We start from the raw sequence: 23,791 nt of genomic DNA, 5'->3' as shown, positions 1-23,791 counted from the left end.
TAACCATCGTTTATTTTGTCAGAAATATATGTACCACTTTTTCCATTAATTAATAAATGTGCTATTTATCTATATCCAAGTTTTGTTTGGGGAAATTCTGTGTTACCTGCAGCAAGATATCTCCTGTAACCCACAGCTAAGCTATGGGAGTGAAAACTGGAATAAATAGACTGTGTTCCTATGACCCCGAAATTTATAAATTTATGGATCCATAAGACAGACACATTTTCTGTAATTGTTGATTTTATGAAACTGTAGGGTATATTTTCATAAAATCTACTACCCTTAGTAGACTTCTTTGATATTAGCTGGCAGATGTTTTCGATAGTGAAATCTGATATTATAGCAACCAAAATAAGATTCACCATTTATTTCCATTTCTGAGCTTTAATTATTTAAATCTATTTATTTATTGTATTTCTGTCTGTATGTTGAGACCCAGGCATGAACTTGGGTGCATATTTGCTTGCCCTTGCATGTACATGTGCAGGCAAGAGGTATATGTAATGTGTCTTCTAACATATTCCATCTTAGTTTTTGAGACAGGATCTTTCACTTGGACCTGGAGTTTGCCTATTTATCTAGATTATCTGGCCAGTGAGACCTTGCCCTTCTCCCTCCTGGTGTTCCTGGGCTGCATCACTAGACACATCTTTTATGTCATGCTGTGGAACTGAACTCAGGAACTCTGACTTACTTGACAAGCATTTTACTCACTGGGCAGCTGCTCCCCAGGCAATAATTGATTTTTAACACACAGAGTTGGTCATTTTCTGTGAGAGTCTTCTGACTAACATGCTTCTGCCAGTGTCTGCACACTAGGGCCCCTTTCAGATCACTCTCAGCATCCCATTTAGTTACTGCAACTGGAAAGTGCATCCTTTTCAATATTTCACTTAATTTTTAAGAAGCACCTAAAAGATATTTGAAAATATACAGGGTGCATTTTTAAAAGTCACAAACAAGAGGGAACTATATAGAGTTTATTTTTGAAAGTTATAAACAGAAAATTAGAAACAGTACAATAGGCCTTTTATTAGATTTTACTTTAAAATGTATTTTTACTGGTTCTTTGAGAATTTCGTACATTTTGATAATTTTTCACCCATTCCAATCCTCCTCTCTCTACTCCTTCTCCCTTATCCACCAGACTATGCAAATTTATTTTAAATTCAAGTCTGAATGATGCTGCCCAGGTGTTCTTAGATTTGTATGGTCCACTTACCAGGACTATACTCGTATAGTGGAGGTCTTGTGCCTGCTGTTTCAAGCACTATGTTTTCCTACGTGCAGATTGCCTGCTATGTCAAGGAGATATTGCTTCCTTGCTGTTACCTGTGACTTCTGGCTTTTCCACTTCTTCTGCCATCTCTTCTGCAATGATGCCTGAACTTTTCAGGGGCATGTAGTACTTACGTTCTATTTAGGGCTGATCCTTCAGCAATCTCCTATTCTCCATACCTTGGACATTTATAGCTGTATTATTTACCATTTGTTGCAAATAAGACCTGTTCTAATTAAGGTGGAGATAGGTATTGTGTATGGATAAAACACCAAGTCATTAGGAGTTCATTTAAAACCATGTGCGTTTTATAGAATAATAGCTGATGTTTTTTCTCTAGGAATTAAAATGTGTCCAAGCATAGGTTTCTGTTCTGGTGCTGAATATGAGTTTCATCCAATCAGAAAGAAGTTGATGACTTCTATGATGTTTCTACCTTAATTGTACAAAAGGACTTGTCTTCTTAGGCCACTGTAAGATCACAGTGTTTACAACTTGTTAAGACTGAAGATTGCTTTTCAACTCTGGACTGCAGTTTCCAAGTACTGTCAGTCTGCTGTTCCAGTGTTTTAGAGTCCAGTATGTCCTATCTTCAGGAACAGGGTCTGCTGGTTTGTTGTTTTGTTTGTTCCTTTGTTTGGAGAAGGGCCTCTCTATGAATCTCTTCCTATCCTGGAAATTGCATGTAGTCATGACTGTCCTTGAACTCACAGAGATAAGCAACTCTACCTGAAGATTAACCACTGCTAGGAGAGTATACTATGTGTTTGGGGCTGGAGATTTGGTACTTTAATACCAAATACCTTTAAAGGAAGTAATCAATTTCTGACAGGATTTTTACTTATTACCGTGTGGAATCTAGTAGGGAGATTATCACCTGGTTAGAGTCGGACTACATTTGAACTTTTCTGTCTGTGTACATCAGTAGAATTTCCTTAAGAGAAGATTTCTATAGATGAAATTTAGTTGAAAATATTGTAATATAGATTTGCTAATGCATTAACATGTAAAACCTACATGTTTTAATTTGATCAACATGTGTTAGGTAAGAGACAGCATGTCCAAGATAACTCTTATAAAAGTCAGTGTTTGACTGGAGACTTGCTTAGAGTTTTAGAGATTTATTCCATGATTGTGATGAGAAGCAGACAGACATGATGTTGCAGCAGTACCAGAGAACTTTACATTCTGATCTTCAGAGAGATCACAGACACAGACAAGCACACACACACACACACACACACACACACACACACACGGGGGCGGGGGGCAGGGGTTGGAAAGGGACAGGAAGGAGAGGGGGAGCAAGAGGAAGAGGGAGAAACTGAAACTGGACTGGCATGGACTTTTGAAGCCAAAAGCCCACTCTCAGAACACACCTCCTCCACTAATACCACACCTCCTTCACTAAGACCCCGCCTACTCCACCAAGACCACACCGACTTCCACCTAGAGCACATTTACTCCTTCCTACAAAACCACACTTACTAATTATCCCCAACAGCTCCACTCCTTGGCCACTAAGCATTTAATAGATAAGCCTACGAGGGGCATTCTCATTCCAACCATCGCAACTCTAGTGAATATGGACAAACAAAAATCTTCTATCTATGGATCAATAATCTATCATGCATCCCCTTATTAACCTAGCAGAAATATTCATATTCACATATAAACAGGCATATCATTTTTTAAAAAGTCCTCTGTTTTTATGCAGATTAGATGTGGAATTCACATTTGTTTTCCAAGCATATTTTGATCTTATCTGACAAAGAAGAAAACCATGACAAATCAGAACAATGTTGTTTGTGAATAAACTTTTTTTTTTTATTAAGTTTAGAAGAGGCAATGTTTCTGCTAGTAAACTATGGAGACGTTTGTGGGGAATTGCAGGCTGGTATTCAGTCGAGCTGAGGTCTGAACCTTGATGGTCATAATTCACCCACATGACACACACGGTAGGCGTTTCCTCATGCTCCTGGAACTCTGGCCCCTGACTAAGGAGCCACCTCCCTCAGCCCCCACAAGGGAAGCATGGTCAGTAGTCATGTAAGCAATGGCCCAAGCTTCTGACCTTCAGGCTAAATTCCTCCCCAGTTACCTAGCAACAGTGAAGACCATAAAAGGGGCTGTTAGGCCCCCACCTCGCTCTCTTACTCTTACTCCTCTGTTCCTTTACCGCTCACTTCTCTCATCCTCTCTTTGTCTTTTCTCCTCCTCCCTTTCTCTTTGTCTTCTCTTCTCTCTTCTCTCCTCTCTCCCTCTCTTTCTCCCTTCTCTCTTTCCCCCTTCCCCCTGCATTTCTATAATAAAGCTCTTAAACCATAGAGAGTCTCTGCTCCATCAAGATCCGCTGTGCACTCTGGTCAGTGTTGGGAACTTTTTCCCCTTATTCTCTTTCTCCTACAACCCTGGGGCTTTAGCACGGTAGCTCCGGGGTCCCCGGTCTGGGGCTGCCCCTTTTCCATCCCCCCTGCGTAGGTCAGGCATGCTCACCAGGGGAGAGTGGAAAAGTGTCCGGCAGCTCTGCCTGAGTCCGCCTGCTCAGAGCACAGGAACTCTGGCCGGACGTTTGGCCCCATTTTCTTCCCTTCTTCCCCAGGGACTCCCCAGAGCCTCCCTTATTTTGTTCCCAACAGATGTTGAAGGTTTTTTGTTGTTGTTGTTGTTGCTTGATTTCTCTCTCTCTCTTTTTCTGATATAAACTTCAGTGTCCATTGTGCTAATAATAAACATCAGGCCAATTCTTGACTTCATACTTACAGCAGTGGCCAGGGAAAACATCAAGCTTATCTACCACTAGGGTCACCTTAAACTTAAGGCTGTGTTAATAAATCATGGATTTCAATAAGCCATGAGCTGTGCTGATTCTCACCCCAATGTAGACTGGTTAGGCACCCAATAGGGCTGGATTACCTCAGCTATTCAACATCAGCCATCAACAGCCCCCGGGAAGCCTCTTACTTCCTGTAGGGTTTATATTTCACTTATTAAATCATACAGCCTGGTTTAATGATCCATTTTCTGGTACAACTGCTAATCAGTCCTGACACTTTACTTTTCAATAAATGATGTCCACAATGACATTTGGGAACTTAATGCAATACCTCAAAACCACCTTGGTTTCTAGTCAGCTTTGATACGATATAGAGCTATGAATTTCTGAGTGCAAGGTAAGGGGCAGCATCAGCTGGGACTGATTTCCTTCGACTCCTACTGTTTGCCAGCCTTCAAATGCAGGCCTTTTGTCTCCCATTTAACTATTACTCTCTAGAATTCAACTTTTAAAATTAGAGTCAGGAGGTTGCCAAATATCTTAAATTTTAGTAAGATCTATTTCATTAATTAACTTATAAACACTTCACTCTGTTATAATTATCTAACCAAACAAAGATGCAATAATCAGCATGAATGCAGGCATTGGTATTCCTTAGCATTTTTTTTTAATCAAATAAAGTATAATTCCTGAAACTGGTTTGTCTGCACGATTCTATACAAATTAACAACCTTCACTTTAATATTTTCCCACATCCGTTTGCACTTGCTCTAGCAGGGTACTGTTCCCCTGGATCTAATATGGCACTACAAAGGGCTTGTACATCAAAGCGTGTAAACATGGACAAGATGGGCAAAATCAGCATTAATGAAATCTTTGTGCATTCAGAAATGATCAAACAGCAGAAAACACATCCCATTAGCCACTATGTTACTACACATTTTTTTCAAAAGGGAGATTGTTCCCCAGGGAATATTCTGTTGATTCGTATGTTCCTGCACATTGATCTCCACTTTAAATAATTAAAGTGATATCATCTCAACACAATGTTTATGTGTTTAGAATTGTGTGCCCATGCTTATAAGACAAATTTATATGCATGTCAAGGAGTGAGAGGTAAAGTATATGTATAATTTCTTAATCAATAATTTTCCATCAATAATTTATGCCAGTTACTACCTTGAGGACTAAAATTCTATACCTAGAAGATATATATGTTATAGTATTCAAAGGATGAATTATTTGTAGAGTTATATGATAAAGAGAAAAAATCAAAAATCTTTTTGCTATTTTCTAATTTTTATCTTTAGGAAAATATTATTCATCTGCATGGCTATTATGTTTAACCACTAGCAGAATGATTCTGAACAAAGAAAACTCTTTTAAATATAAAATTAAAATAACTATTTTTCTTTCTTCCTAATAACTGATACCCCGAAAGTTAAACTTAATCCCTGGAAGCCACATGGCAGGAGAACAGAACTCACTCCACCAAGTTGAACTGGGGCTTCGTACTTTAAGTGTGGTACGTGCACATCCACCAAAATGTATTGCAAATAAATAAAAATGGGCAATAAAATGAAGATTCATCATTGTTAGTAACAACAACAAAACAAACAAACAAAAAAAAAAACCCAACAACCTAAAGTGTCCATGGCATTTAGAGTGGAAATGAGTGTTTGTTTCTCTATCAAATGGGAGGGAATGTGAGTATATGAGAGATACTATGTTTTAGCAAAAGTGCAAGTCAATAAATAGATCTAAGCACTTACCAGAAAGTTAACAACCATATAAATCAAAACAACAACAACAAACAAATGAAGATGTCACCTTTACAAACCTTTAAATAAGTTTTAAACCTGTATAATTCAACAAAGTTCTTGACATTATGTTCAATTTGCACAATGATTCATGGGTGCCATCAAGTGCTTTGATACAAAGTTAATATTAAGCCGAAACAAACAAACAAACAAAACAAAACAAAACAAAACAAACAAAACAAAAAACAAAACAAAAAAACCCTTTCTGGGAATGTAAGTGGGAATTGGGAGTCACATGACTTCTCGTGCTAGCTTCCTATTGCATACCTTTGTGAGTAAAGGTGAGATCCTTATACCAGGAAAAGGTCCCTGTGGTCTGGCTGGGCCCTCCTTCCATGCTCGCCTTGAACCATCCCCAGCTGCCTCTCATTGGGCATCAATCTCAGTGGGTTTTGTTTCCCTTTGTTGTATGTCTTTCCTTTCAGTTCCTTCAACTGCCAGCAGTTTTTTTGGCTCTGATCTAGAGATTTTTACTTATAGCTGTTGGTGGAACAGTACTGGCTCTGCACCATCCTTGCCCTAAGGCTATTTTCAAATTGTTGGCTTTTTCTTGAAAGCAGATAATAGTTGAAATGTTACCGTTTCTCAGCTGGATACTTCTTTTAGTATTTGTCTTTTCAATTTTGCTGCTTCCTCTTCATTGCCAGTTCTGAATGGACAGCTGTCATTTCTAGGTGATCTATTCAAGTCATGTCTATGGGAGGTACACTGTCACCATCAAGCATATATCTGACAAATAAATTCATGTAATTGAAGAACATTTTATTGAAAAATTCCACTCAGATAGTAAATATATGTTCAGAAAACACTGCATTATAACTGTAGTTTAGTGCTTAATATGAATTGAAATTATCCATTAAAATGTGTAATATGTTTTATACATTTTATTATTTTGTTTTCCACAACTTAAAATTTACAGAAATATTATTTAAAAGAAAATATAAAGGCTCCTTCAAACATAAGTAGATATATTGATTGCTTTAATGAAATTATTTATATTTAGTACAGCGAATAATAAAAACAGTATCAATAGAAAGCCAATGTCAATCTTACATCATATTTTTCAGAAATGTGTGAAATATGTGATAATTCTAAAGAAAAATAACTCCTGCATATAGATGCTAAATTAAATCAATAACTAGTACTTAAAATTCAGACTATAATTCATTAAATCTAATAAACCTTGTTTTCTATTTATAATTGAGGAAAACAAAAACAACATCAGATTAAACACCTAGTATATTTGCATTTGTAATTTGCCCCATTATCTTTATCTTATTTTGCTAAGATATATTTTATGTATATGTATATTAGTTGTACGTTATACATTAGTACTTTAATATTTAATTGTTTAATTTGTTTAATATTTAACTGTACTTTAAATTTTATATCTCTTCTAAAAATATAACTAGCAGTGCAGATTTCTATTGTATTTGATATTTAAAAATATATTAAATTTAGGTTTTTTTTTAATACATGAGCCTTCCTAGACATATCAAATATGTAAGCAGCCTTACTATTCCTTTAGAATCTGATTGAGTTTTCTGCCAAAAAATGCAAATTTAAATGATTATTAAAAGAATACTAAATATTTAAACAGTCAAATGATATTAAAATATAGGTTAATGAACTACACTTTATATAAGAACAGAAAACATTTATGTAATAGGTTTTTTAGAGATCTATAAATACTCCCTAAAATTTATATTTAAGAATATAAGGATTTAGTGATAATATTGAATAATAAAACAGAGTAGAAAAAAATTTTATATAGACAGTACAACTTTTCTGTGAATTCTCTAAGAAGGTTATAGTTTATAGGATCACCTAGTCAAGAGTTATTGTTGGATACATTGGAGATGTGTTTTTTTTTTTTTTTTTTTTTTCTCTTAAGTCCTAAAGTTTGCCTTGTATGAATGACCTAGAAAACTCATCCCGCATTCCGGAAAAGAGAATGACGCGGAGTTTCTACAGGAGAGTAATGATTCTGTGCCTCAGGAGCTGCGGGTGCCACTGTAAATCTGAAAGAGCCTTTTGTCAGGGATCAGAGCCAACAAGGGGTGAGGTCCAAGCTTTGGGTGTGCAGCAGCTTCTGCTCTCTCCATTGGTATCAGAGTGTGATGCTCACAATGGCCACCGTAAACTCCAGGATCTGGTCTACAGGATTGTAACTCCTGAAGCTGCCAGTTTGGCACTGTTTTGCTTCGATATGAGGAAGAGAAAGCCTCTCCAACCTTTCCTGGCCTTGCAAGACCCACTGGCCGCCAGCTTTGTCTCTTCCCGGCTTTGGTCTGGCAGTTGTAATGGAACATGGGTCTCCAATGTGCATCCTGTCTCTATGGAAACTGGCAGGCAGCAAGGTCTGATGGCCATGCTCCACAGTGGCTGGGATGAGGGATGGCACAGAAGGTGGAGACCAGGTGTTATAATCTAAATGGAAAGTTGAATGCAGGAGGGAAAAAATGAAGTAGACTCAAAGAAAAATAAAATTATTTGGTACAGCCAATAGATTTTAGGAATTGTCTAAAATCTAGAATCTAGAAAACAAAACAGAAAAGAGAAAATCAAGATGACAAGTAAAATCTCTGTAAGTATGTGAAAGAAGAGAGGGTTACACCAAAAGGAGAACCAATTTGCACTTAGTTATCAGTCTTAATTTTTCCTCCAATTTCCTGTCTCACATGATAGAGCATCCACTGTGGTTCCCTTGGGGATTGTAAACCTGCCTTCCTGACATTTGTGTTTTGCCGTCTAATAGGCTTTCGTATGCAATGTGCTTCAGTCCACACAACTACTGAGCCACAACTTTCACATTAGAAGATTATTTGTTTCGAATGCCTTTGGTAATTTAGTGGAAGTAATAACACTCTGTGTGTGCACTTAGATGTATTTTTAGACTCTAATTTAGGTGACATGAATGATCTCCAACTTTGTAAGGTGCACATTCTTTATTTAAATACACCCTGAACTAGTTGAGAGAAGAGACAATAGAGGGTAATAGAGGGATGGAAGGAGGGAGAGAGAGAGAGAGAGAGAGAGAGAGAGAGAGAGAGAGAGAGAGAGAGGTTGGAAAAGTAAGGGTGAAAAAGAGAGAGAAGGCAGACAGGGAGAGCTGAAAAAACATGAAGCAAAAAGTCAAACAAGAGTAGATCTGCATAGCACATCATTGTAAAATGCACAGCCTACTCCTTTCTGGTTTTTTGCTGGCTTCATAGTTCACAACAATTAGCATATTTTACATGTACTGATCCACTTGGCATTTGTGCTTTTTGCAACCCATAAATAAGAAGCTCAACACAAGGAATGCACTTTGCATTTAATTACGTTTCTGAGAGAAAAGAAAATATTGTTTAAACAAACTGAAAAATTATTTTGTGTCATTTAACTCCAGTGGCAGTACCTTTTCGGAATCAGGTAACTTTACAAATAAATTTCGCAGATATAGGGTCGTGTTACCATACTTTCAAATGAAAGGGTTAAATTACAGGCCATTGTATAACCGGAGGTTTTGACACAAAGCTGCACGTTCCCATATTTTGTTGTCTTCTTTTTGTTTTCCATTATTATTTTTTAAGTCTGGACGTTCCTTGCAAAAAGTCTTCCTTATATTTGGGAAGAGAAATATAATGAGAAATCCTAAATTACTGTTAATTTGTTAATTTGCCCCCAGAATTTGATCTTACATCCTTAAAAACCACCGACTGTTACTTATTCCCTCTCAGCGGGTCCAAAGCCCAGCCTCATTCTGTCTGTCTAGGACTGTCTCAGGTGGCTCTAGCTCTCCTAGAGGAAGCAGTCATGCACAGAGCACTTCTGTGCTCTATGCTTAATCTCTAGCTCAGGAAGAGTTGGAGAAAAACGTTATTTCCACTCGGGCATTGAAGAGAGAGCAAAGCTGGAAATGTGCTGATTGTGGGAGTGCAGACGTGTTTGGGGATGAATGTTAAAGCATGCATCTTCTTTTTCTGCCTACTCTATTCACTCCACTCCTGTATTTTCTTCATATGTCTTTGTTCTCATGGTCTATAACAGCCCAATAACCTAGTTACTGTGTCCATTATTTAAGAACTAGCTACTTTGTGCCCTGTGTAATTATGTGCTACTTATTTTTGTGGTTTGATAGTAAAGGAAAGGGCAAAACCTGGGAGTGTGGGACAGTTTTTTAAATAACTCAGGTCAATAGGAGCGAAGGTTCTGTTTATTTCCCCTTTCGCTTGATGCTTCTTTACAACAGATGGAAACACTAGAGAAATGAAAACAACAACAAAAACACAACAACAGCAGCAAAAAAACTATGGTCTGCTATGTCAAGATATGAAGGAAATGAAACATTTCAGTATTTGAATTATTCGTTTTGAATTCCTCTCTTAGCTAGGCAGTGGTAAATTGTCTTTGTAATCTAGTGAAAGTTTATAACCACAGATGGTAGTTTGACATAAGCTGGACGGTCTTGGAAAATCTAGCACTTCAACCTCATTAGACAAAGAGAAGGGGGCAATTGGAACCTGTTTCAAAATTTTTAATTAGTGTGGTGATGGGTGAAAGGAATCTAAATCCAAGTGGAAAAGCTATACAGTTGTAACCAGAGACATCAATGATGACTTTCAGTGGTGTGTTGTAAATATTTAACAACTTTCTCTGTGGGGAAAATTATCAGCCTGTAGTGTTTGCCAATTTCTATGGTGAAAATATTCCCTCTGTGGTCAGTTTCAAGCCACCAGCTTATGTCACTGAGTACAGGGTAGTGAGGGTTACATCCCATGGAACCTCAGAAGCTGCACTGAGTCAGCTCACACTCGTGATCCTTAAAATGAATTTCAAATACATTTTCACTTGCTAAAAAGATGCGTGAGGGAAGGCATATGTCTTTAAAGTGCTCGATTGTAGACTACACCCTTTTAAAATCATAGTTAAAGAAGCAGAGTTAGAGTCAGTTTAGTTCATAACCAGTCTATAACTAAGGAAAGAGTACTTAAAAGACAAGAGAAAAGTTGAAAATCTTGCTTCTGTCTTCATGGCTGCATGAGAGGGTACATGCTTTAAGGTTTCCATATTCTAGACCCCTAATCTTCAAGGTGGAGATGATTCGAAGATCACCTCTGCAGAATAAATCATGAATACAATGAGCATAACCCATTAAATTTCCTGCATTTTCTATATCTATTGGCAGTGTTGGATAGGTGATGGGAAATAACAAAAAGAAAAAAAAAAGAAATGAAAATGGGGAAGGGGTGAGACAAGAAAAAGGGAAAGAATGTCAAAATCAAAGTGATCCATTCATCCAAGAAAGTTGAAGTACGCCTTTCACATACTTAATGGTTAAGCTGGGCGTGGTGGCGCAGGCCTTTAATCCCAGCACTCGGGAGGCAGAGGCAGGCGGATTTCTGAGTTTGAGGCCAGCCTGGTCTACAAAGTGAGTTCCAGGACAGCCAGAGCTATACAGAGAAATCCTGTCTCAAAAAAAAAAAAAAAAAAAAGAAAAAGAAATGTTGTATACTCTTTTCCCATTTTCTAGCATATACATTTTGTATGATTTCTTCTCTATTATTTTCTGCCCTATTTTAGAGCTGTAATAGTGTTTGATGTATCTGTTCTCAGTCATTCCTTCAATCTTCTTACATATACTCCTCATAATGTTTCAAAAGAAATAAACCATGCCTCATGGTATTTTGCTAATAGGCCATTTGTGATATATATTAGTGAAGTAGAAGTCTATACATTTCCACCTTGATATGACCATAAACAAGCTTAGCACTTCGGAATTACATCTAGATCTCTCTCCTCTCACCAGCTATCCTTCATATGCCAGCCAATGTGCTAAGAAAATATATTTCGTATAGCAGAATATCTTTAGGAATAATTCCATTGGTTCTTTTTTTAAGACCAGTAGTGTTTGGTTTACCCTAAGTCTCTAGGCTATATAGTCTCTAGTTCTTAGTTTCCCAATCAGTGTCAGGTGTGGGTTTCTTCTCATGGAGGGGGCCTTAGGTCAAATGAGATATTGATTGGTTCCCACAGCAAGTCCTGTTCCACCATTGCCCTAGCATATTATTCAGGTAGGAGAGATTGTAGGTCAAAGGTTTTATGTCTGGGTTGGTGTTCATGTTTATCTTTCAGTAGACTACAGAGTACCCTCTCAAACCAAACAGACTAGAACATAAGGGTAAAGACTACAAGTAGGCACCATCTTGACATCTCCATGTTCAATGAGTTATGTGGGTATAGTCTTCAGCAATACCCTCTCACTCTCTAAGTATTCAGAGAAGAACCTTTTGTCTGAGTAACAGACTAGGTTATTTGGGGATTTCCATGGGACTCCCTTGACCAACAACTCAGTTAATTGCAACCAGGTTCCACTATTCATAATCTTGCCTTGGCTATAAGAAACAGACTGTTGAGAAATCTTTATCACCCAACTACTTGGAGTCTTCATTAGTGTCACCTTCATTGACTGGAGGAGATTTTCACAACACTGCCCAAGAAATGCTTCCCCCAAGTCCACCTCTCTCTCCCCACACTTTCTTCTTCCACTCCATCTACCCTGCAGGCTGTTCCGCCACTCTATATGCATCCACCCCAGTCTGCCCTTTAAATCTATTAAATTTCCCCCTCTTAAGGCTATGCCTGAGTCCCCTTCCTCCAAAAACTTTCCTGTTTACCAAACCTTTCTGAGTCTATCGACTATACCTTGGTTATCATTTACTTAATGGCTAATATCCCTTTATACCTGAATACTTACCATATTTATCTTTTTGGGTCTGGGTTACCTCACTCAGGAGAATTTTTTTTTTTTAAGTTTCATCTACTAGCGATCAAATGTAATGATGTGATGTTTGCTTGTTTGTTTGTTTGTTTGTTTGAAAACATCTGAGTGCAGGACAATGGACTATTCCAGAAAACTTGGTAAGGTTGAGCAGGTTCAGAGACGCCCTGCACCCAGGCACCCACCTGAGATGGTAGGCCGTTTCTTACTCCATACCAGTTTCCTGGCCTGGAACAAGTACTACACTTCCCACATAGAAAATACAATCTAGGGCTGGAGAGATGGCTCAGCGGTTAAGAGCACCGACTGCTCTTCTTAAGGCCCTGAGTTCAAATCCCAGCAACCACATGGTGGCTCACAACCATTGTAATAAGATTTGATACCCTTTTCTGATGCATCTGAAGACAGCTACAGTGTACTTAGATTATAATAATAAATAAATCTTTAAAAAGAAAAGGAAAGGAAAGGAAAGGAAAGGAAAGGAAAGGAAAGGAAAGGAAAGGAAAGAAAAGAAAAGAAAAAAGAAAAGAAAAGAAAAGGAAACAGGACCTATAGTCATGTAGATGAGAACAGAGTTCTCCATGCTAATGAGGTATCTAGAGGCCCTGAGGGTTTAGCCAAAAAGCTTCCCTTCCCATACATTCCTTCCCACAAAAAATAATTTAATCTCTGGTTTACCCTGAGTAGGTGGCATGCACACATTTTCCATGATGATCCATCAATAAACAGTTTAGAACCAAGTCATCATCAACCCAAGGGCTTCCTCCATGACTCAGCTCCTCCAGGACTTCCAGAGAACCCCCGAAGCCTGTGTGCAACTCCCCATGACCTAGTGGCTTTTCTGTCCAGGAGTTTTGGAACCCCCAGCCTCAGACTCCTCATTGCAGGCTATAAGAACTCCCTGGTGGAAAATTTAGGGTCACTTATATATATACTATCATCTCTTCTGCAAATAACAATACTTTGAGTTGTTCCATTTCAACTTTTATCCTGTTGATATTCTTCAGTTGTCTTAGTGCTCTAGTTAAGAATTCAAGTACTGTATTGAATAGATAGGGAGAGATTGGACAACCTTCCCTTTTTCCTGATTTATTGGAAATGCTTTGAGTTTATTTCCATTTAATTTGATGCTGACTATAGGCTGGCTGGAAACTGTCTTTATTATGTTAAGTGTGCTCCTTGTATCCCTAATATCTACAGGATGTTTATCATGAATGCAGTGATGGTCTTTTGTTTCATAGATTCTATTTCCTCTCTGTATTTTTGGAGAGTGTGTCTTATGTTGCCTGTTTTCCTGGCCTCCTTAACTGGTGTGTTCACTTGGAATTCCTGCAAAGGGGCAGGGGTTGGGGGAGAGGATACTTTAGGCTGGGATACTTGGATGAGTTGGGGGAAGACAGTTTGGAACAGAGGGTTTTTGTGATCCCTTATTGAGTTAGAAGAAGGAAACCTCAGCAGGTTTCCAGTTACAGAACTGGGGATGAGACTGGGAGAGACGCTGGTGGTGGGGGTTGGGTGGGGAGAGACAGGATTTCAGGAACAGTAGGATTGCTGTGAGTCTGTTTTAGCCTGCAGGTTACCCTGGGAGGAGCAGCCCTTGAGTTAATGCTGTTGGGTGCCTGATGGAGTTTCAGGGTAGGACACAGCCTCAAAGTTTGGGGAGGAAAGTTAGAAGTTGATGCTCTGTGAGATTCATAGTAGATGTGGCCTGGGTGGACAGAAGATCATAGCTGATATTCTATTGCAGCCCTGGGTATGAGACTGGGGGGGATTGAGTCTGAAGGAATAGAGAGAAAGGAGAAAGTTTGTGAGCAACTTACTTGGTTTTCTGTCAGCCATGGCTGATGACTACCTAATAATTAGTTTAGAGTGAAGGAAGTTAATAGGTACTAATACAACAAAAAATATGAATTCAGTACCAAGAGAGGAGTTAGTAAATTATGAACAGAAGTTGCCTGGAAGAATAGTTTGCTCCAAGTTGGTTGAGTAAATTGAAATCAGTGCTGACTGAACCAGGTTTCCTCTTTCTTTACATCAGTTCTTCCTCAGGTTTGAGGTTACCTTGGTGTTTCATTAGCAAATTTCTCTTCCTCTAACCATTCTACAAATGTGGATGCATGAAAGACAAGGAAGTAGTATGCCTTACATGACATGCATAAAATAAATGAACTCAGGATACATAGCTTACTTCACCTGATGTTAAATTTTCCAATTGAGGAAACTTCTTTGGGAAGATGTTCTGGGACTCAAAGGCAAAGTTGAGTCATGAGGGGTTAAAAAGAGAAAGGTCACAGTGAGTGACTCAGTATTCTATCCTGGTTAGAACAAGAAAAAGAAGAAGAGGAAGAAGTCAATGGCAATTCAGACCTCTGAGAAGTTTGACTGCCTGCCACACAGGCTTTTAAATTGATTTTGGAAACCACACATCCTAAGGGTATTTAGAATTAGTTGATTCACCACATGAGTCTTCTCTCTATTTGTAAAACTAAATTATTCGATTTTCAAGAATTTTATGCTGCAAGAAAGAACTGAAATCATACTACCATAAAGTCAGAAACTGTGAGGGAGATGTTGGAGGGACAGAGTCCTTATGCCCACCCTTGAAGGACTTGATGCAAGTGTATGGATGTATATTAAAACCTAGCATGAAGATAACCCTAAAATCTTTCCCTTCCTTCCTTCCTTCCTTCCTTCCTTCCTTCCTTCCTTCCTTCCTTCCTTCCTTCCTTCCTTCCTTCCTCCCTTCCCTCCCTCCCTCCCTCCTTCCTTCCTTCCTTCCCTCCTTCCTTCCTCCCTCCCTTCCTTCCTCCCTCTCTCCTTCCCTCTTTCTTTCTTTCTTTCTTTCTTTCTTTCTTTCTTTCTTTCTTTCTTTCTTTCTTTCTTTCTTTCTTTCTTTCCTTCCTTCCTTCCTTCCTTCCTTCCTTCCTTTCTTCTTCTTCTTCTTCTTCTTCTTCTTCTTCTTCTTCTTCTTCTTCTTCTTCTTCTTCTTCTTCTTCTTCTTCTCCTTCTCCTTCTCCTTCTCCTTCTCCTTCTCCTTCTCCTTCTCCTTCTCCTTCTCCTTCTCCTTCTCCTTCTCCTTCTCCTTCTCCTTCTCCTTCTCCTTCTCCTTCTCCTTCTTCTTCTTCTTCTTCTTCTTCTTCTTCTTCTTCTTCTTCTTCTTCTTCTTCTCTCTCTCTCTCTCTCTCTCTCTCTCTCTCTCTCTCTCTCTCTCTCTTTCTTTCTTTCTTTCTACTTTTTGTGGATCAAGAATCCAAGAATATTGATTAAAATTAGTTTTTTTGCATTAGCAAATAACAATAAAAATTAATGCTGACATTTCTCATATCTGATTTTACAATTTAAATTTCTTTGTTAAAATGATTATTGATTTTTTCCCTTTTGTTGTCAAATTTATATTTCATGAAATGGTAACACAGCTATTATGACCCAGCAGCTACTCTGGAATGAGAAGAGGAAACACTGAACTTTCAGAATAAACTTCCAATGGTTCATTGACTTTGTCTCACCATGGGAAAAGAAAAAAAAAATCACTTAACCTCCCAGTGTCAGTTTACCCATCTGTGAAATGAGAAGGATAATATTTTCTTATGGGGATGTTTTGAAAATTATTCTGTAAATGTAGTAGACAAAATTGTTGCAAGCATCGCTAACTTTCCTCCCTGAATTCTTTAAAGCAACAGACAGTATTATTTATGTACTTGTTGATAGTCAAAACATCATTGGGTCGAACCATGTATATTTATTAGCAGTTGAGATACTTGGAGAGTCACCCTCCCCCTGCCCATTGCTCAATTTATGCATGTTATTAACACCAGGGGAGCCAAGAAAAGTACCTTCAAACCATACTTAACTCCATATTCATGAGGTGATAATCCCAGGCAAGTATTCACTCTCTTTGTCTGAGCTCCTGTTTGCTTGGGTTTGTTTTGGTTCTTGCTCCACCTTGCTTTACAAGACTGATAGTCTTCTGTGCTCCCTGCTAGTGGTCATCTCTGAGCAGAAGTCAAGATATACCCCATAGGTTTCCTATTGAATTTCAAGTAAACTATCAAAGATTATATTATTCAAAACTCCAATGTCAAATTCAAAATTCATCTTACAGCTTAAGGGGAAGTGTCCTGGGGAGTTGTCATGGTGACTTGAAGGGGCTGGTGTGGAGAAGGCAAAGCTCCTGATAAAAGATTTTAATACTCTAAAGTCTTAATTATGGAATGCGGTCCTGAACCTCTGTGCTCATGTCATGTAAGGCTGGAAAGAAATGTTTCCCTTCAGGCTCTTTAGTCTCTTTTGGTGCCAATCAACAGGCATCTTGTTAATAAACTTCTTTATGCCAATGGCTCCCATATAACCTCAAGTGGTGCTTGGAATAATGACAGAATCATTACAAAGTAAAGCAGAAAAGAGAAATACATTTCATGGGTATGATTAAGCCATCCTAATGTCCTTGAATATGCAAATTATTTTGACTTAATGAACTACCTTGCTCACTTAATAGTATTTTAATCTGGCTCTAGTACATCCTTTTTGTCTCTGTGAATGTTTGTTATCAGACTTGAAAGAGGTATTTTATCCAGATCAATACAGAAATGAAATGTATATATTATATTTTCGCCTGCAATACCTTTGTTTAAATTATTAGAAGTGTACTTGTTAGGTAAATTTATTACATAGATTGTAGTAATAATTAATGTACACATTTGAATTTAGAAAACTGGTTGTATACAGACACTATACAAACTGAAAATTCTTTAAGAATTTAAGAAGATGTATTTTCTTGATTATAAAGAAACACTAATTATTACAGAAATGTTGACAAAACAGTAATAAATATCTCCTTGGATAACAACCCCATATATGCATGTGCACATATGTTGGAATATGTATACTTCCTGTTGTTCTGGAGGAAATATATCACTATTGTTAATCATGCTGGTCACAAACACTGGAAATGCAGGGGCTCCTTCTTCAGCTGGCAGAGTAGCTAAGACTACAGGTGCATGCCACCACACCAGGATTTTGAAATATTCCTCAGACTATTGTACAAGATGAATATTCTTTATAGAACAGTCACATTGTTTTGCCAACATTTTGTATTTTAGGAAAAGCTCTATAAGGTTTCCCAGTAAAGTGGGATTCATTTTTCATTTCCCTTATCATAAATTCACTGTAAAGTTCTAGTTTTTTTTTATACATTATGAGCTTTGTTCTACATTATAAAAAAAGCTACCAGGGAAGTGTTTTATGTGTTGCCTAGGCTCCTGCAGAGAGTTTAATTCATGCAACATCATTCTCTGCCTTACCTTCAACAATGAATCCATCTCACACCACATAACCAATTCTAGGCCAAGGGAAATGAAAGATTATTGTATTACTACTGGAATATATCTTCATGTGTGCCTAAGAGATATACATATTCTGAGAAATGGAATAAAATGTAAAGAAAATATAATGGTGTGCCTGTAGGGTGGTCTAATGATTTGAAATTGCTTTTCTATATTTTGTCCTATATACTTTTGGTGGTTTACATTTTATTTTGAGTAAACCCTGATGTCCAATGTAGAACATGGAAATTAATCATTTTATAACTTTCATTTAATCAACATTTTCTTTAATCTCCTTTTAGGCAGCCAAGGGCAGTTTCCACTAACTCAGAATGTCACGGTTGTTGAAGGTGGAACTGCAATTTTGACCTGCAGAGTTGATCAAAATGATAACACCTCCCTCCAGTGGTCAAATCCAGCTCAACAGACTCTGTACTTCGATGACAAGAAAGGTGAATATATTTTCTCAGAAATGTTTTAAACATGTTCTGAAATACCCTAATTATAATGAATTTATTTTCCTAAGATGATTCAAATTATTCCTTTTGATTACTAAACTGCTGCTGCGTGTACTTAAACATGATAAATATTAAATACTTTACTTTGCAAGTCATAAACACCAAAGACAACCTGTGTCAACTTTCTAATAAAATAAACAGCTTCAATTCTATTTGAAAATGCTTTCGCTGACTTCTTCTCACACCCATCTGAATGCTACACTCTTTCATTTTAAAACATCATAGTTTATAGAGTGAATTTTTTTCTAATATTAGGTCACATGCTGTTATTTTAAGATCTTAATTTTACATGTCTAAAGGATGCTTTCATTATAAAAAGTTTTGTCTTATAGATTAATTCTCAGCAATTGGATCAGCTAGAAAAATACTATAGAAATGATTTACCTAGTAAGGATAACTATAGCCATGTTCAAAAAAATCATTAAGAAACTGTATTTATATGCATAGAAATAAAGTAGACTTGGACTTTATTAATTTACTAAAGAGGCTTCTAATTAAATAAGACATAAATTAAGATTTGAATGTTTTGTGTTGAAGAAATCTACACTCTTTCATTTTAAAACTCTGAAACTCAAGCAAACATCTAATAACATGTCAAGTTGTTAATTCTCCATTCACAATGATAACAGTAAATAACATATTAAGTTTATGAAACAATAAAATTATGGAAATATTTATAAATAAATTTGCATTATACAAGATAGAAAATATGATTTAGATATTATGTAATTACTTCTGATGTTTAAATGAAATGTACCAGATAACAATAAGGAAACTTAAAATTAGCTTAATTTTTAGCCATCCAAATTTTAACCAAAGAAAGTGTAGTAAAGATGTCTATTCCATTTAACATATATTTTATATATTGGTGGGGTTTTTCTACCTTTATTGTTATCAATAAAAATAGTTTTGGAGGTGTTAAGTTTGTAATATATAGTGAAAGAGTTAAATATGTAATTCGATAAGTTGAAGGGTATTGAATGCCTCTTTTTACTAGTATTTGTGTGAGAATAGACTGATAGGAGTCTCTGCTCTGATACATAGTCAGTAGTGTGGATGACAAATAAGTAAATGAACAGAATATGTTAGATGATAAAAGACACTTGTGAAAAACCATAGATATGGATTTGAGTCTGTGTTAGTTAAGATTCTATGAAGAGGGGTTTGAAACATGACTCAGAGATTGAGTGTGTACTAGTCTTCAAACGAAGCCAATTCGAGAATCCGCAGTGAGAGAAATAATAGAATAGATGAATGGATATTTTTACTTTAGTTTTGAGCAACTACTTCATGTGATTGCAATATTTAAAATATGTAAGAGCAGGCTATGGAGCTACAAAACAGAGAATTTTCCCTCATAGCCGGTGCCTAAAAGTAGGCCTGCTTCCCAACAGGGGTGTTCAGAATTTCTCTCAAGGTCTTCAACAGATTGAATGAGACCCATCATAAGAATATTCTGCTTTAATAAAACATCTAAAAATTGTAATACTGGCTTTTAAACAATAGTTTTATGGCAGTATGTAAACTTTTGTTTTATCCAATATCGAGGACAATAATTTCCTCTTTCCAGTGAGACATTCATTCCAGTACAACCAATGAATGGGGCAAGCTGTGCAGAGGAATGCATGTTGCATGCACCATTCCACTGCTAATCATAGTTTTGCTGTCTGAAGTTAGGGTTATCGGAACTCTTCACTTGCATAATATGTCTTCATATCGTATATTGTTATATAATTATACCCTAAACTTTATTTTCATGTACATATCTGAACAAAAGAAAAGTATATAAACTTAGTATTATTTCCTTTTTCCATTACTGTTTTGAATTAAACAATATTGCTGGAGTACATTTTATAGGTATGTTGTATAGTGTATGTTTACATATGACTCAGTTGTGTGTGTGTGTGCTAGCCTGTTTGAAGTACACAGGACAGCATCAAGCATCCTTGCTCAGGAGCACTGCCATCGTATTATTTTGAGACATGGTCTCTCAGTGGCCTAGAACGCATGAAGTAGATTAAGCTAGCTAGCTAGTAGACCGGTGGCATATGCTAGTCTCTGCCTCTCCAGCACCAGGAGTATCAGGAGGGTATCACTACACCAGGTTTTGGTCACTGTCGTTATTGGTGTTTTTTTTTTTTTAATTTTGGTTGTTTTTTCTTTTTTCTTTTTCTTAAGATGGTTTAGCACTGTATCAATTCAGCCATCTCCCAGACAGTAGTTTTTTAATGTGTAAAATACTACCAAAGAAGTATTTGTCACAACTGTTAACCATGGATAATATAACATCAAGCCTCTCTATTGTTGTTGCTCAATCATCCCACTGTTGAATGCTTGAAAGCTCTGCTCTTAGATGCATGCCATACTTCCTCAGGATGAAGGGAGTGTGCTTACGTTTGACATTTACAATTGACAGGTCACATCCTCAGGCACAAAGACAAAAATCTATATTAACTGCCCTGGCCTCCCTTCCTGTGGTTCTATAAGTTATCCTTTACAGAGCATCTAAAACTGGAATTGATTCCAAGTATTTCTAGCTAATGCGTTTTTCCTGTCATAAATAGAGCAACTTGTAATACAATAGCTGCAAAGAGTTGCAAGCAGGCAACCCTTATTCTTAGGGATCTCTTAGTCTGATGGCTATAAATACAGCATGGAAAGTTCAGACTACATTTACAATATCTACCTACATATTCTTGTGGTTTTGGACTTTCGTAAAATACATAATGCACCAGATCCTGTACATTCTTGAAGTACATGCTTGATTCACTGATCCTCTCTTAAAGGAACAGTGCAAAGACCCGGCTACCAAGCCCCACCCCATTATACCTCTCATTGTATAACCTATCTGTGGCTACTCTAGTAGAGAGAAGTTTTCAGAGAATCTCCCTCATGATTGCCAGTCAAACATGGCTATTCCTTTACTTTTCAGTGATTCAGTTTGTATATTACATCTTTTTTTAATGAATGTCAAGCAGTAATTTTCCTCAAATGTATGGGTGTGAAAATGTGTGCTTGGAAGGGTAAATTCTTAAGTGTTTCTACCTTGAAGAGTGAAGCATGCAAGAAGGTGGCCCCATTCTCCATTTAGAGTTAGAGAAGACCTGTTCAATTAGAGTGATGAGCTACAACAAAGCATGCCTGACATTGCAAAGATGATAATCAGTTAAAAGAGAGTTAACCTGGAAATTCTTTCGTGAGGGGAATCTATCAAATGTGAGGATTTGAGACCATCTTTATGGTGGCAAATGTGGGAATTGAGGGTTAATATGAAACTTACTTGGTCACATTTATAACCAAAGTTAAATAAAAAATACGATTTAGTCTATGTTTTGGCATTTCATTGTAATAAGTAACTTCCACAGATATTAGATAGAAATAAGAATAACTTCCACAGATAGAAATAAGATATTCAAAAGCAAAGGAAAGTTGTTTCCAAACCTACAGCTAAAGAGAGGAGTGAAGAAATTCTTTTTATTTGATATTTTTTTTAATTTACATTTCAAATGTTATCCTCTTTCCTGATTTCCCCTCCGAAAACCCCCTATCCCCTCCACCACCTGCCTCCCCCCCCCCCCATTCACCAACCTACCTACTCCTGCTTCCTGTACTGGGGCATAGAACCTTCATAGGACCAAAGGCCTCTCCTCCCATTGATGACCAACTAGACCATCCTTTGCTACATATGCAGCTAAAGCCATGAGTCTCTCCATCTGTTTTCTTTGGGTGGTGTTTAGTCCCAGGGAGCTCTGGGGGTACTGGTTAATTCATATGGCAAAACATGAAACTCAAGAAGGAAGACCAAAGTCTAGATACTTCAATCCTTCTTAGAAGGAAGAACAAAATACCCATGGCAGGAGTTACAGAGACAAAGTGTGGAGTAGAGACTGAAGGAATGACCATCCAGAGACTGCCCCACCTGGGGATCCATCTCATATACAACCTCCAAACCCAGACACTATTGTGGATGCCAACAAGAGCTTCCTGACAGGAGCCTGATATAGCGGTCTCCTGAGAGGCTCTGCCAGCGTCTGGCAAATACAGAAGTGGATGCTCACAGCCATCCATTGGACAGAGCACAGGGTCCCCAATGAAGGAGCTAGAAAAAGGACCCAAGGACCTGAAGAGGTTTGCAGCCCCATAGGAGTGGAGAGATTTTAATCCTGATATTTTTTGCCTTGGTTGCAAACAAGATGTCCACAGATAGAAAAGCATCAGCACTTTTTTGCCCTTATCTGATTTTGTTTTATTGTTTGAAACAACTTTTTATATATCCAGGGCTGATCTTCAATTCCTTGTGAGGTTTGGAAATACTTTCCCATAGCTTCCTCTCAAGTGCAAACAAACATCATCACATCCCAAATTCCAGCCTTCATTTTGTTGTTGCTGTTGCCACCTACTTATTCCCTAAAGAGCATATACTTCTTTCACACTGTTGAGTATAAGACAAAGGGACACATTGCAAATGTTTCTATAAAGAATAATTATATGATAAGACAAATGTCTTGTACCTGGTCTGAACAATTCAGGAGGCATATATCTGTACCTAAATGCTTCTAAAATGAATAGACACTTAAAATTCCATTGCTTAAGCCCATTCATAACACACCAAATATTATACAGCTGACAGTTACTCTTTGGAAACATGGTTCTGGAAGTAGATTGTTCTTCCCGACATAGCAACATTGTTGAACTATAAACACAGGTAGTAGAATATAAAGCTGGCAAGGAAAAATCACATGCCTATCACAAATTAGACATTCAATGTTAAACAAATGAAACTTTGTTGTTGAAATGATAGGCATTGGGTCAGATATGACTTTTGATTCTGCTATTGACTAATAGAAAGTGGTTATTGACACCTTTCCACATCAGGTGGTCTGGCAGTTGGTTTGGAACCTCCTTTTTAATAGGTTCCTACCTGTTCTGTATACACCTGAAGATAAGAAGCCATTACCCTTTGAAGTAGAAATTCAATTACACTCCCATTCCTTTTTGCATTGGTATAGATAAGTTATTTTGTTTCATATTTAGAAATTTTTAAAAGATTAAGTGAAAAATAAAATCAAGAAGACTGTGCAGGAGTCCACGGGGTTTAGAGAACGCTTGGCTCATGTTGCTAGGCAGCATTTACTTGTTAGAATCATCCTCCTTCAATTTACACAGAGTTCATCCCCACTGTTCTAAATGGTTGGTAAGCAGGTGGAACAGTGTGGGTATGTGAAGACAGAGAAAATGAGGAGCATAGGCCATTATAACTCCACAGGAATGTGGTGTGGTATTTGACAATAGAAATTAAAAAAATCAATTA

At 37.4% G+C, this 23,791-nt stretch overlaps 1 protein-coding gene across 3 annotated transcripts in view; it reads left to right on the top strand.

The window, feature by feature from the left end:
* Cadm2 (cell adhesion molecule 2) overlaps positions 1-23,791 on the top strand; it is a 950,561-nt gene that overhangs the window by 711,945 nt on the left and 214,825 nt on the right. For all 3 annotated transcript variants that reach the window (XM_029470561.2, XM_021184565.2, XM_021184564.2), the window contains one exon: positions 18,265-18,414. In XM_029470561.2, the coding sequence (XP_029326421.1) occupies positions 18,265-18,414 (150 nt within the window). The remainder of the gene's footprint in view (positions 1-18,264; positions 18,415-23,791) is intronic.

Source organism: Mus caroli, unplaced genomic scaffold, assembly GCF_978045245.1.
Source record: "Mus caroli unplaced genomic scaffold, Mus_caroli_1 scaffold_17, whole genome shotgun sequence".
In the NCBI taxonomy this organism is placed as follows: domain Eukaryota; kingdom Metazoa; phylum Chordata; class Mammalia; order Rodentia; family Muridae; genus Mus; species Mus caroli.
The sequence above is the reverse complement of the archived record's forward strand: the minus strand, read 5'-3'. Positions and strand labels throughout refer to the sequence as shown.